General features: G+C 29.8%; 1 protein-coding gene across 1 annotated transcript in view; it reads left to right on the top strand.

The window, feature by feature from the left end:
* Positions 1–11,633, top strand: part of LOC129909273 (uncharacterized) — a 38,978-nt gene extending 27,345 nt beyond the window's left edge. Inside the window, exons 3-8 of the mRNA XM_055986345.1 lie at positions 7,087–7,235; positions 7,316–7,548; positions 7,615–7,851; positions 7,928–8,191; positions 10,706–10,988; positions 11,051–11,633. Coding sequence (XP_055842320.1) covers positions 7,087–7,235; positions 7,316–7,548; positions 7,615–7,851; positions 7,928–8,191; positions 10,706–10,988; positions 11,051–11,214 — 1,330 coding nt within the window. The 3' untranslated portion in view covers positions 11,215–11,633. The remainder of the gene's footprint in view (positions 1–7,086; positions 7,236–7,315; positions 7,549–7,614; positions 7,852–7,927; positions 8,192–10,705; positions 10,989–11,050) is intronic.
* The last annotated feature ends 2,072 nt before the right edge of the window (positions 11,634–13,705 follow it).

Genomic DNA, 13,705 nt, shown 5'->3' with positions numbered 1-13,705 from the left:
AAATTTTTAATCGCGGGAAGCATGTGTGTTCACCGGCATTGAAATCCGTGTGATCCATTTTTGCGACTAAATAATCGCGCGACTAAAATCGCATGTGTGCGCCTAGACTAATGGTTGTTTTTAACTGAAGTACGACCGAATTTCCAATTATATCTTCAAAATTTAATAGATTAAATGTCATGATATTGTTTAAAGTGGTAAAAATTAATTTTAGTGAACTAAATAAATATTGAAACAAAAGCCTTAATCCAAAACGAGCAGAATTTGCAAATCGAAACAACAGTTTGACAGTTTCTATTTTTGTACAATGAAGTATTTTTAAGATTTAAAGTATAGGAAAACAAATGGTTAAATAACATATGTCGTTTTCGATTGGCTCTCCGGAAGCGTCCGGAATCATTCAGAAGACTTATGAAACCGTTTTATTGGCATGAAAATGACAGCCAGAACGCTTCTCAGAAGAGAAATTCTCTTCTTGATTTCAAATCAGAATCAAATCAAGAAGCACTAATACATGTATACTCACATGTCAAAGATACACTCAATCATTGTTTATTATTATTTTTCATTCAAATTTTTTTCGTTTTCTGAAATGAATTTGTTTATTTATTTTCAAACAAATAAATTAAGCTTTTAAAATATTTTGCAAAACGAATTCCCGATTAATTTGTTGAATATTAGGTACTATTTTCTTCACATATTAATTATTTTTCAAGTCTTATGCCATATTTGACATTTTAAATTTCACAGAAAAACAAACACAAACACAAAAAAATAGAATTGAGTGGAAGCAATTCAAACTGTTTTATTGGATTTCAGAATGAGTGAATCCTTGAGTGATTCCAATCGAAAACGACAATAGAAAACTAAAAAGTTAAAAGAATTTCATTTATCTTAACAACACCAAGGTAAATCATTTGAGAAATTTTAAGAGTCTCTGTATTTACAAATATTTTTAACGGAAAACTCATACACAAATCCTTTTGTTCTAAGTAAAAAAACATAAAAACTATTATTATGTAGTAATAATTATTTATTTTTCCCCCACTGCTCTCCACTAAAAAAAAAAAAAAAAAAAAAAAAGAAACAGTTCATATTTCTCATTCTCTTCATTATTTATTATAAAAAAAAAAAATATCCTCATTTACAAGTGGTTAGAATAAAATGGTCTTTATGAATAGTGATTTTTTTATTTTCTGTATGCTTTTATTAAATTTAATTTAATTTCAATGGATACATTTCATTGCCGAATCGTTTTTGCCTATTAAACTGGTTGCCTAGGTTTTTTCTTCAAGGTTTTTAACTATTTTTTACCCGATTTTTAGAAGACTTTTCACTGCTCTAAATTCGAAAAGCCAGTTAATTAACTGCGGCCAAAGTAACTTAATTATCAACTAATTGCATTCTTTTACCGAACTGATATTCTGTTACATATTCAAAAGAGTATCAACTTTTTAATTCTAATATGATAATATTTCTCAAAAAACACCTGTTCCACCACAACTTTTGAATTGCAACACCTTTCGACAACATGCGTCACCAAATTGTATTCAGATTACAAATTATGCAGATTAAAACCAAACTTAAAAGTAAAAAGTTTATTTTTTTTTCCCCATTTTCTTGTGAACACAACCACAGAGGAAAATAATGTCCATCCAAAGCATAGCAAATATAAGAGTAAAATACTTTTAAGTAAATACGTAATTAACTCTCCGAAAAACCATGATTCCTTCAGAAGGATTTAAAAATTAATTTACTTGCCTAAAACACAGCCTAAATGAATAGCAAGTAGAATTTCGTATTTCATTTCGAGTTTGTTTGCTTAATTAACAATTCAAATCCACTTGAAAATAAAAGTATACAAAATACTTATAAGAAAAAAAAAAAAACTTCTTTCATTAATACAGGGATTTTGTTTAGTATTAGGTAATGAATTATTTTCTAAAGAAAATATAACAACAATTAAAAGCCAAGATGGTAATGGAGACCATTTTTTTTTTCTCTTTTTATTTTTTATTTGCATCTAATTTTAGTAAATGGGAATGAATTTCCTAATAAAATGTTTTTTTTTTCTTATTTTTTAAATGAAAAGCATTTGTAAGGCTTTGGCCATTTATACGTTTTAAAAGACATTTGTCCTTGAAAACGTATTTTTTTTTCTTTCCTCTTTTTATTATGTTTTTTTTTGAAGACAAAAAATTTATTTGAAAAGGCTTAGTTTATATATTCTTGAGTTTTGAATTTCAATGGAAATAAATGATGTAAAGCCGCAAAGGCAATTCTAAAGGATTTATTCTATACCAACATAAAAAATATGTTTTCGTAAAGATACAAATATAAATATAGATATAGGTATATCTATTAAGTGATTGAGAGATAGGAGGTGCGGTTGTTGGGTGTTGCTGCCTTTTACTTGCCACAAACTTTTGAATAGCTGGATGATGGTTTTTGTTTTGTCCTTGGTGGTATGTAATGTTGTCTGTTCAGTGTTTTGTTGGTTTTGGCAAAACTCCTTTTGGTTTTTTTGTTTCATATTCTGTCAGAATATATAAAAGATGGAATAAACATTTTGAAATAACAAAATTGTGTGGGTTTAATTGAAGAAAATAACATAAACACCATCCGCCTATCATTGCCAAGGCAGTTAATCAAAAACATTGAATGAAAAATATACTTCTAGCTCAGCTCGCAGCTCATGAAATAAATTTAGCTGGAATGTTATGCACTTCCCATGAAAAAAAAAGAGTTTTCTTTCAGGATTTATCTTTGATGAAGTCTTGATTGATTTATGAAAAGAAAATAAATTTAACTTAACGAATTCCTGGCAAGGATAGGATAGAATGAAAAAAAGCAGATATAAAGTTCTATTTGCAAATTTTGTTTATGGCGTTATATAATTTTGTATCAACTTTGTTTTTGATATTTACCTACCTAGGTCCTAGGATATAATGTTGATATAATGAAGGGCAAAGTTAAGAATCGTAAAAGGAATCGCACCGATATAAAGCGGCCCTCGAAATTGTTAGAGCACTTCAACTTCTTGAGGTATTTAAGGTTAAAGTTGAAAATCAACAGCCGTTTGCTTAAACTTATCTAAGCGGTTAAGTGTTATAGTTTAACTAATGAAAAAATTGGATACTGGCACATGAGCGTTTATGTTCAACTTAAATATTTAAGTTCAGTATCAGCAAATGGTTGTAAAGGCAAAGTCTACCAAGAAAATGTTATACAGCCCAAAAAGTTAATGTTTTAGAAAACTTGTTCTTACGATATCTAAGGTACCATTATACTCATTTTTATTTTATAAGGTTTAAACCATAATTTGTGTGCGCTATATTAGGCCAGTTATTAAATTATTCAGATTTGGACATTCAATTTTTGAGAGATTAAGAAAATTGTAAACAAACTTAGTTAGAACGAAATGAACGACTCTTTAAATTATATGGTCAAGATGATTTGGGGATTCCATAGTTTTGCTTTCAATTAATTACACTGTGCTAGTTCAAAAAAACCGACAGATGGCGCTCCTATCTACTAAAGATAATTCGAGTATGCTGAACACGTTTTTCAAAGTTGGCTCAGTTAAGAAAGATTTTGGATTTTGAAATTTTCTGTTTTAGGCCCAAAATCATCGAAAAGCATCATATAAATTTGGCATTTATTGGTTTTATATCGACGTTTATAGACCAAATATATGGTCTTTTCGTAGAATTACAGTTTGTATAAGATATTTAATAAGTAAAATGACTATTTTGAAACTTCTAAGCATACATGTTTGACAAAAAACTCTTTTCTCTTTGTAAAAAAAACATCATATTTCACTCAGTTTTTCTTCAAATTTTATTATTTCTTTTTTATATCTTATGGCCAGGGAGCTAATTCTCGACAAACTACATCAACTACATCAGCTACATTTACTACATCGATGACTCTAAAAACCAAAAACCAAGCTCCATTTAATATTGGGAAATATATTGTCTGTGGTCAGAATAATTCAAAAATTTTATCCGTAAGGTCTGATGGAATGGAGATATTAAAGTTTAAAGTCGTTGATGTAGCTGATGTAGTTGATGTAGCTCGGCGAGGCCCCAGGTATTTGAGTGTAACTACAAAAACTATATAGGTACACAAATATCACAAAAAAATGTCTACAGATAATCTCTTTACTTGCATTGATTGTACAAAACGGCACGCAGCATAATTTTTGAATATGTTCACTTAAAATTTATGACAAATCTTTAAAAGACTAGATATCCCACGAAGAAAAATGTAGGTACGAATTTTTTATTCATTAAATAAATCAAACTTTATAAGCAGGTGAAGGTTGCTATTTTTTAGTAAAAAAAAAAAAACAACTTGTGAATTCAAACGCTTCCCAAATTAAAAAATTTTAATATTCTAAAAATCCCGTACGTATTTTAATGCAAAGTAATGTTTTGAATATTTTTGTACTTAATTTTAAGTGAAAATGTTATTCTGCTTGAGCTGCGCTGTTTGCCGTTGAGCTAGATACTTTTTTTTTGGAAAGGCCCTTATACAGATTCACTGTAAAGACGCTGTTTTGTTATTTTCTTATGATTCTTTAAAACTACACCCAATACCTGCCTAACAATATATCATATGTACTTCAGAACTTTTCTGCTACCACATTTCATTTAATAAAAAAAAAATAAAAGCCTTTTTTTCAACACTTTTAGTGTCCTAACCCCTTAAAAAAAGTTTTGGCAAAAAAATTGATATAGCTATATGTATGTAGATTAAATGAAATTTTGATGATTTTTTTGTAGGAAATAACATCAAAATAGTGTCATTTAATTGGCCATAAGATATAAAAGTGAAATAATAAAATTCGAAGCAAAACTGAGTAAAATATAAAGTTTTTTTTACAAAGAGAAAAGAGTTTTTAGTCAAACATGTATGCTTAAAAGTTTCAAAATAGTCATTTTACTGATTAAATATCTTCTACAAACTGTAATTCTACTAAAAGACCATATATTTGGTCTATTAACATCGATATAAAACCAATAATTGCCAAATTTATTTTGAGCTTAAAACAGAAAATTTCAAAATTCAAAATCTTTCTTAACTGAGCCAACTTTGAAAAACTAAGGACGCCATCGTGTTCAGCATACTCGAATTATCTTCAGTAGATAGGAGTGCCATCTGTCGGTAAAAAAAAGTTGCATTTTCAATCACAGTGTTATTTGTCTGGCAAATAGGATCAACAACCATGGTTTAAAGAACAACTTAAGGATGATACATACATGGGGATATAAAATTTTTTTTATAAGAGTTTTATCTTTTATATTTATTTTTTTAGTTTTTTTTTTTTTTTAACTCTTGTCAATTTTTTATTCGACAATTGTCTACTTACCCTCAGGAGAATGAGACAGTGGTAATTAATAAATTTGGAAATATTATGCCCTCAGCATTTTTTTTTTTTTTTTTAATGGAAAATATTATATACCTGATTTTTGAACAGAAACTTAAAACAAATATTGTCTTTGAAGCTTTTTATAAACTTTATAAAGGAATCATTTTAATTGTAATTTTATAAGAAATGTAAAAAAGTGTATTAAGATTTGATTTTAAAATAACAAATTAATATTAAAAATAAATATTTAATGATTGTAATCTCCGGATGAAGTATGCCTTTTGAAATTTTTGGGAGCGGGCCAAAATTCTGACTTCAAAATTCTGATTTACAAAATTCTGCATTTTTCAAGAAAATTCTGTTTTTCAAAATTCTTCTTTTTTTCTATTGTCTTTCAAAATTTTATTTTTGTCATAGCATATGCGTTTACTATACCAAAATACACCTCATTAATGTTTTTTTAGGTTGGTTCTTAACTGCTTGCCGCTTAACCATCACAAATAATTTTCAAACTGCTTAGAGTACTGACTTTCTTATGACTCACATCTATACTAGTATACCGTTGAAAACTAATTATTATAGAAACGATGTTGTGTGATAAAGTATATTCCTTTTTAATGTTTTGAATATTAATTTTTATTCGACTAAAAAAAATGTTCAATTATTATTTTTCGAAGATATTTATCATTAAAAAACCTTTTCTATTTTTTAATTTATTGATTTAGCACAAAAATATGAATGTTGCATGTGGCAAGTTGCATGTACCAAGTTGAGTGTGGAATGTTAAATGTGGCAAGTTGTATGCGGCAAGCTGCATGTGGTAATTTTCATGTGACAAGTTGCATATTGCTACTACTAGTGCTCAAGCACACACAATCCTCATAAAATAACCATATCGCACATATTATGCGCAATTCGTTTACTTTCGTTTAGCATATACCGTACGTCCTGAACCTCACAACATGAGTAAATTTCACAGAATAAATTGAAAACTATATGGACGCAAGGAGGATGAAAGAATTAATTTAGTGTTCACCTGATAAAAATGTAAAAAACGAAGTGTGGATTAATTATTAATTTAATATTAAAAATTAAAAATATCAAATGAAATTCATTTACATATACTGAATGAGAAGTATAACTTCAGTCGCGTGTACATGTGTACAACACACTCTTTTTTTTACCAAAATCTTTAGAGTCGTTTTTGAGAAAAACAACTTTTCCCATTTTTGTTATATGGCAAAGACAGTTAATTTTGGTCCTTAAAATAAAATTTCGCCGAATTTTTGATTATTTGATCTTCATTTTTAAGAGAGAAAATTAGTTGGTGTAATTTCAGTTTAATTGAAATAACGAAAATTCCAGTTCAGTTAGGAAATAAGTTAAGCTAAAGTCTAGCCTACAGTTTTCAATCTTGTCAATCAATAACGTTTTGTAAAGTAAGAGTTGAAAATAAAATACAAATCATGTTTTTTTTTGTGTTGTATTACACAGTATTAAGTATTATATAAGTATAAATTCGTATCGTATTGTTTTTGATTTATAAAATTAAGATTTTTGTGAAAAAAAACATTAACAAGTCAATGAATAGCAAAATTTTAAATTAAAATTTAACTAAACATAAAGCCAAATGCACAATACACTATTAGTGCAGAACTATTTCATTTATTTTTTAATAAATTTTTTTTTTTTTTTTAATTTACTCTTCACAGATTAATTTTTATATCCTTGTGCTTTGGACTAGCTTCAACTTTATTTATTGTAGGATCGTATAAGAGAGTTGCTTGTCATTTACAAGATCCCTTAAAAGGAACTGCTTTAGCATTTTCGTTACTTTTTTACTTCTTTTTTTGCACACGATGTAAGTAATCACCTGCAAAATCAACTCTGCAAAACATTTTTATGAATATTTTTAATAAATATTATTTTTTCTTAAATTAGTGATGGGTTTGCAGAAAATTTTCTCAGCTACAACAAGTGTTATTGGTTTGTTTATATCTGTGGACTATGGATTGTGTGATGAATTCCACTGCCATGGAAATGTGATTTCTTTTAAAGAGAAAATGTCCCATACCGGTTGGCAAGGACGGGCATTTTGGGCACTCATCTATACTTTCGGTATATCACTATGGTCTCTGCATATAGCTTTACTTGAAGGATGTTTCGTTGATTCTGTAAGTAAAAGTCTGTACCTACATCTGAAAACTTTTTTAACGGAACATTTTTTTTTTTTTTAACAGAATGAAACGAATTCAAAGCAAACAAATTTTCTCAAGACAATATCCAAATTTGTATCTAGCCATGACGATCAACAGAAAATTTTAAATGATGCATTATCAAGAGATAACGATTTAGAAACTTCGACAAGTAAAAAAAATATGCATCCTATGCATGTTGCTATGTGGGTGCATATTTTTGGTACAATATTCGCCTTATTTTTTGGCTATGTCGATGTGTTTCCAATTACAGGCACTCAAGTAAGTATTTTTTAACTTTTATAACATTTAATTTTAAGAGCATTGTATTGATTGTTTTATTTTTTTTTTTTTTCAGATCAAAACATTTACTGAGCATTGGATCGAATCAAAACATACGTTTCAGTGTCATTTAAATATTTCCTCATCCAACACTGTCAATTTCGATTTAAATTCCAACAACACTTCGATGCAAACGACAATAATGAAATCCATCTCAAAGTCGCCACAGCAAAACATTGACATTAATCTCGTCCATAAGGGTATTAGCATTCATCCAAATAGAACATCAAGATCATCTCCAATTGAAGCAAACAAACATCAGCATAAAATTTCACACTTGGTATGTTTGATATTTTGTTTTACTTTTTCTTGATTTACTTGTTAAAAAAAAAATTTGTCTGATAATGAAAAAAATAAAATGCACGACTGGGGTCGCACGTACTTGCTCTTGCAGCTCAAAGCACTTTTATGTTAGTCTACTTGTATATTTTAAAAGCTGGATCTAAATTTAAAAAAAAAATTGATATTGGGGAAGACCCGACATTTAGGGCAAAATTTTGTTAAATGCAAAAATTTTTTTTTTTTGTTATTTGACTTTTTTGAGAAAAAATAAAAATGCAGTTTTATTGCCACTGCTTTAAATATTACGTATACAAAGTTTATTCAAAATCGTTAGAGCCGTTTTCGAGAAATTCGTAATATCGTCTTTTTTGTATGGGAGGTATACGTTCTAAACGAGATATAAAAAAAAAAAACAAAATAAAAACTAACTTTCAGAATTCCATAAAAATCATCTGTACCAAATTTGAAGAAAATCCGTCCACCCGTTTAGGCTGTGGAAATGTGTACAGATGGAGGCACAACCGCACAGACGCACAGACGTACAGACGCACGGACGGAATTGTGGGACCCACTGGGACTTGCCCTATAGAGCAAGTAAAAATATATTTATTTGATGCTGGTAATGTAATGGACGAAACAAAGTCTGTTAAGTCCATTGCGAAGGCTATGTAAAGTTGGCACCACCAAATGCTTATTTTATTTTCAAACCTGATGGTTCGATTGCCCAAGTTTTGCCCTAGATTTCATCTAAAAATAATAAAAAATAGTATTTCAGTGTAAAAAAATAGTACGTATACACCTCAGTGACCTGTTTAGTTTATAATTTAGAAACGTTAAATTTACTGGTGTGGGCACTGCGCCTCAAATGTTACTTGTTTGACTTCTTCTTCTTACTTGGTTGAATGTAGTCCATATAACATTCCTGTTAAGAAGATTAAGTCGATTTGTTTTATTTCGTCTTAAAAACCACAAAATACAAATATTTTGTTCAAGTGTAAAAATCATTGATTTTTTTTGGTTTTGCCTGATGATCCACCTAGAAAAACTACATTCTTAGTACAATCTATACAATCTTTTTAGAAAAGTAACAACAAAAAGGTATAAAATAGCTAGTGTGTGAGTTGATTTCTTTACCGACTTCCAAAAAGGAGGAGGTATTCAATTCGTCTGTATTTTTTGTTTTTTTGTTTGTTACCTCATAACTTTTAACTAGGTGAACCAATTTTGATAGTTCTTTTTGTATTGGAAAGGTGGTGCCTGCAGTGTGGTACCATTTCAATCCAGTTATTGCTATAGAAACTATGAGAAAAACCATAAAACCCAGTTTTGATCCATGGAAGTCGGTTTTCTTTTTTTTGATAAAATTGATTATTCAGTACATGAATAGTACTTTTTTAGTACTTTCTCAACTCACCATATAGTAATTCCAACAAATTTCATCACTATTTTTCGTTAGCCCTCCCTTAGTTCAAAAATTATGACAAAAAAACTGTTTTCAAATTTACCAACCTCTTAAAAAAAAAAAAAACAAATTTTGAATTTAAGGAGGTTGCTAATTTAAATGATATCGTAACTTTACCGGCCCATACAAAAAAGTAATCAGTACTTTCGACGCGACCTATTTACCTATCCTTTTGGATTTTGCTAATTTACTTAAAATTTTGAAGGTGTACGGGTAAAACTGACTTCAGGGGTCGGTCGAATTACAGCATACGATTACGATCATTCGTTAACGTTTTTACTATTTGTGTCTCTATTTATTTAGTAGAAACAGATAGGGACACATAGCAACCATACGTTAACGAACGTATGCCGTAATTCGACCCCAGATTTGGATTTAGCCCGTCGAAGTACAAAATTTTGAAGTTTTTGAAAAATTCTTGTTTCATCAATCTTAAAGCTATTTTAATTTGTATTTTTTTGCTGACCTCATAAAAAACACGTTCAGTCATTTCGAACGACATATAAAATCTAGAGTAGAAAAAAATTCAGCTTCAAAAATTACAAAAATCGTAACTGGCTCACTCAATCACTGACAGATCATCAAATTTATGGAGCACTTCCTGTTATCGTAGAAAGTAGAAACTTGAAATTTTTCAGAGTGAAGTATTTCGTGAGGTAGACAAAGAAAAAAAATCTAAAAATTGAGATTTTTCATTCAGGGGCATGTTAAACTCTCATTTTCACTGAATTTATATCACTGGAAATTTATTCAAAAAACTAGTTTTAAAAAAATAAGGTTTTCGACTCAGAGGGCCTGGTACCCATCCATTTTTAAATTTGTGTAACAATTTCTGATACGATATAAAAATATCGTTGTAAATGCAACTTTCAAAAGTTGATCATTTTTTTTTTTTTAAATAAAAACTAGTGTCACACAATACGAATTTTTTCAGGGTGCTATACTAAGAGAAAAATTGGAAATTATTAAAACTTGGAACCGCTAATAAATTTTTAATAAAACTTTTTGCGTCTTTATCCTAATATAGTTATTTTTTTACTTTAATTTCAGAATGCCTTTCTAAAGTACAAAAACACGACCTCGAATCATCTGCCTTCAAAGTCTGGCAATCTAAAAACTGTTGGACACAAAAACATTAAAGTAGACTGTAGCCAAAATAGTGGATTTTATGCTCTCATATTAATCTGTACCTATGTGGGCTTTGTAGCGTGCCTATTCAACTTTTTAAGTATCTCACAATCTGCAGTGTTTACTGTAGCAATGGCAACAGGGACACTTCCCTTTACTGGACTTTTTTGGTCCTTCTATAAATTGGATACCCGAAATGGCCTTAGTATGATTATTTTGTCTATTCATTTTATACAGTATTGAAAATTTTATATTTTAAAATTTCAGATGCAGCAATCGTCTGGGCACCATCTGTGTCAGGAGAACTCATTTGTTCTCTGCTCGGAACACCGATTGTGTTTTTAGGGATCGTTTTCCTATTTAAGTCGCACTACAGTGATATGCTGAAACAATCGCATCGATCTAGCCACCACAAGGAGTTGGTCACATAGAACCCGAGAATTATACAGGAAAAATAAATAATTATTTTTTTGTTCTAAGAACACTCAAATGCTTATGCTACGTCTAGTAGTAGAATATGAGTTTGTGAATCAAATTTTTAAAATATTCCTCACCCTTTAAATTATGTGTAACAATAAAAATCTTAAATGTGTATGTAATATAAAAAAAAAATTATAAAAAATTTGTGAACGTTTTATATGTTATTTAAAAAAAGAGTAAAAAAAAAAAACAAAAAATTATATAAAATTTTATACATGAGGAGTCCTGTTGCGTCTCATATATTTACTGATAATGATATAAGAAGTCCAGATACACTTATGTATATTCTCAAATGTTATAAATGTTAAATGGTCATTGTTAAAAAAAAAAAAATACATTGTAAACATATATATGGGAATAAAGTTCGTGTTATATATACAATGGTTTGCATATGGTTTTATTTAATTTTGATTTTTGATTGAGTCTCTATATAACAGGTTTTACTTTCAGGGAATATTAAATTGAAGTTTATCCTTACATGTAATCCCCTTTGTTTAAAATCTGTCTTAAATCAAAGATTATAGAATTGCTTAAATATCCAAAATCATTATTTTGGGAACTTTTCCATAGAGATGTATTTTGATCTTTTATATTTCAGTTGTTGGTTGCGTTGCGTTCCCGAAACGTTCTATTGAAATAAATTGAATAAAAGTGTTAAGTAAACATATATACATATATTTCATGCCGGGAACGCAATTTAGGAATGAAGAAAACGGTTATTTATTAGAGGTACTGTTAGTAACGGTTCAAAAAATATTTTTTTTATTAAAGAAGTAAGACATTATCTGTGAAGTACACACAAAAACTTTAATCAAAATCTTTAAGGCTTGGCCACACCGGAGGGTATGCGGTATAGCGGTAACGATATTTGTACTAAAAAAATTCCACACCTGAACGTTGATGTGTCAGTTTGGAATTTTTTTCATACAAGTACCCTCACCGCTACCCGTACCGCTACCGCATACCCTTCAGTGTGGCCAAGCCTTTAGAGTCGTTTTGGAGAAAAGTGATTTTTTTTTAATGTTGGTTATATCGAAAGTAGCGTTAGTTTTGAATCAAAAAAAAATTTGCTTCTGGGGAATCTTCCAGAAATCATAATTTCCAAGTAACTTTGGGCACATAACGCAGGTCTAGGAAAGCTGACTAACTCCGTACATGTTGTGAAGCAAATTCTACAGCTGGTTATGACCCACCCCTAAAGGGTTCCTGAGCTGACAGGCAAATTTCAGAAAAATCTCTTCTTAAACCATCTACATCCCTTGAATGCTCACTCTTGTCTCATCTGAGAAAAGAACCATAATATGTACTTAAATATGAGGCAATGATGGGTATTTTCTGTAGAATAAATTAAGTTTGAGTTAAATTTAAGCACACAGCATAGTGTATGCAGTGGCGGAGCGAGGGGGGCGCGGCGCGCGGGGGGAGGGGCAAACCCGAAAGATACCAAGGAGTAATGCGCTTTATATATAGCATAGTTTAAACAAAAAGTGATATCAGTGGTAGATAGAGCGTAACATTAGAAATTTTTTTTTTAGAATATATACTAGAATAACCCCTTGAATTTTCCTTATCTACCTACTATTGATTTTAATTTTTGTTCCTTAGGCCTAGTACAAAGATCAAGCTTATTTTTATCTCCCATACAAAAATCTTTCCAATTTAAGACGAGCTTAGATTTTTTACGAATTTCAGCCCAGTAGTGCGCAGCACTAGTTTGCATACTAAGTTATATTTCACAAATTTTCTGTGCTACAAGTCGTTCTCGAGATATTGAAATGTATGCTCAGAAGAAACCCAGCTGGACCCAGTTTTTGGACCATTTATAACAGTTAAAAAATTGACAAAGCTTGGTTTGTTCGTTGAGTCGTTCTGATGGTGAGTCCCTTAAGGCCCCGCTCGCACTAGTTTTGAATTAAGTTGGCAACAATCCCGAAAAACATATTCAGCCCTGCTGTGAGTTTCACGTGAACGATATTCCACCCGAAAAAAATAAAATTTCACTTTTCCTCTATTGTGAGTTGTGGGCGACAAGTTGTTCGCGTCCCGAAAACTCCTAGTATTTAAATTTTGATGAAAAAACAAAAAAGCAGTTTAGTGGAAAATGCTGATTTCTTTTTAAATCCTGGGCGAACAAAAATATTTCCAGCGAAAAATTGTCCACGTGAAACTCACAACAGGGCTGATTAATAGTACAAAAAAATGGTTTGTTAATTTTTTTATTGAAAAATGGCTCTAACGATTTTCATTTTTTTTTATACAAATTTCTTTTTACAAGAAATCTGATGGATGATGGCATATTTCGCTTCGTGGCCAAAAAAAAAACCAATGTATTTCTTATGGGAGAAATTTTTTAAAAAATTTTTCGAAAAAAAATATTTTTAACTCACCACAGCTGTAAACCAAAATCGAAAAAAAAATTACACTCACCACAACCATTTTTTT

Source organism: Episyrphus balteatus, chromosome 2 (genome assembly GCF_945859705.1).
Source record: "Episyrphus balteatus chromosome 2, idEpiBalt1.1, whole genome shotgun sequence".
Classification (NCBI taxonomy): Eukaryota; Metazoa; Arthropoda; class Insecta; order Diptera; family Syrphidae; genus Episyrphus; species Episyrphus balteatus.
The sequence above is the reverse complement of the archived record's forward strand: the minus strand, read 5'-3'. Positions and strand labels throughout refer to the sequence as shown.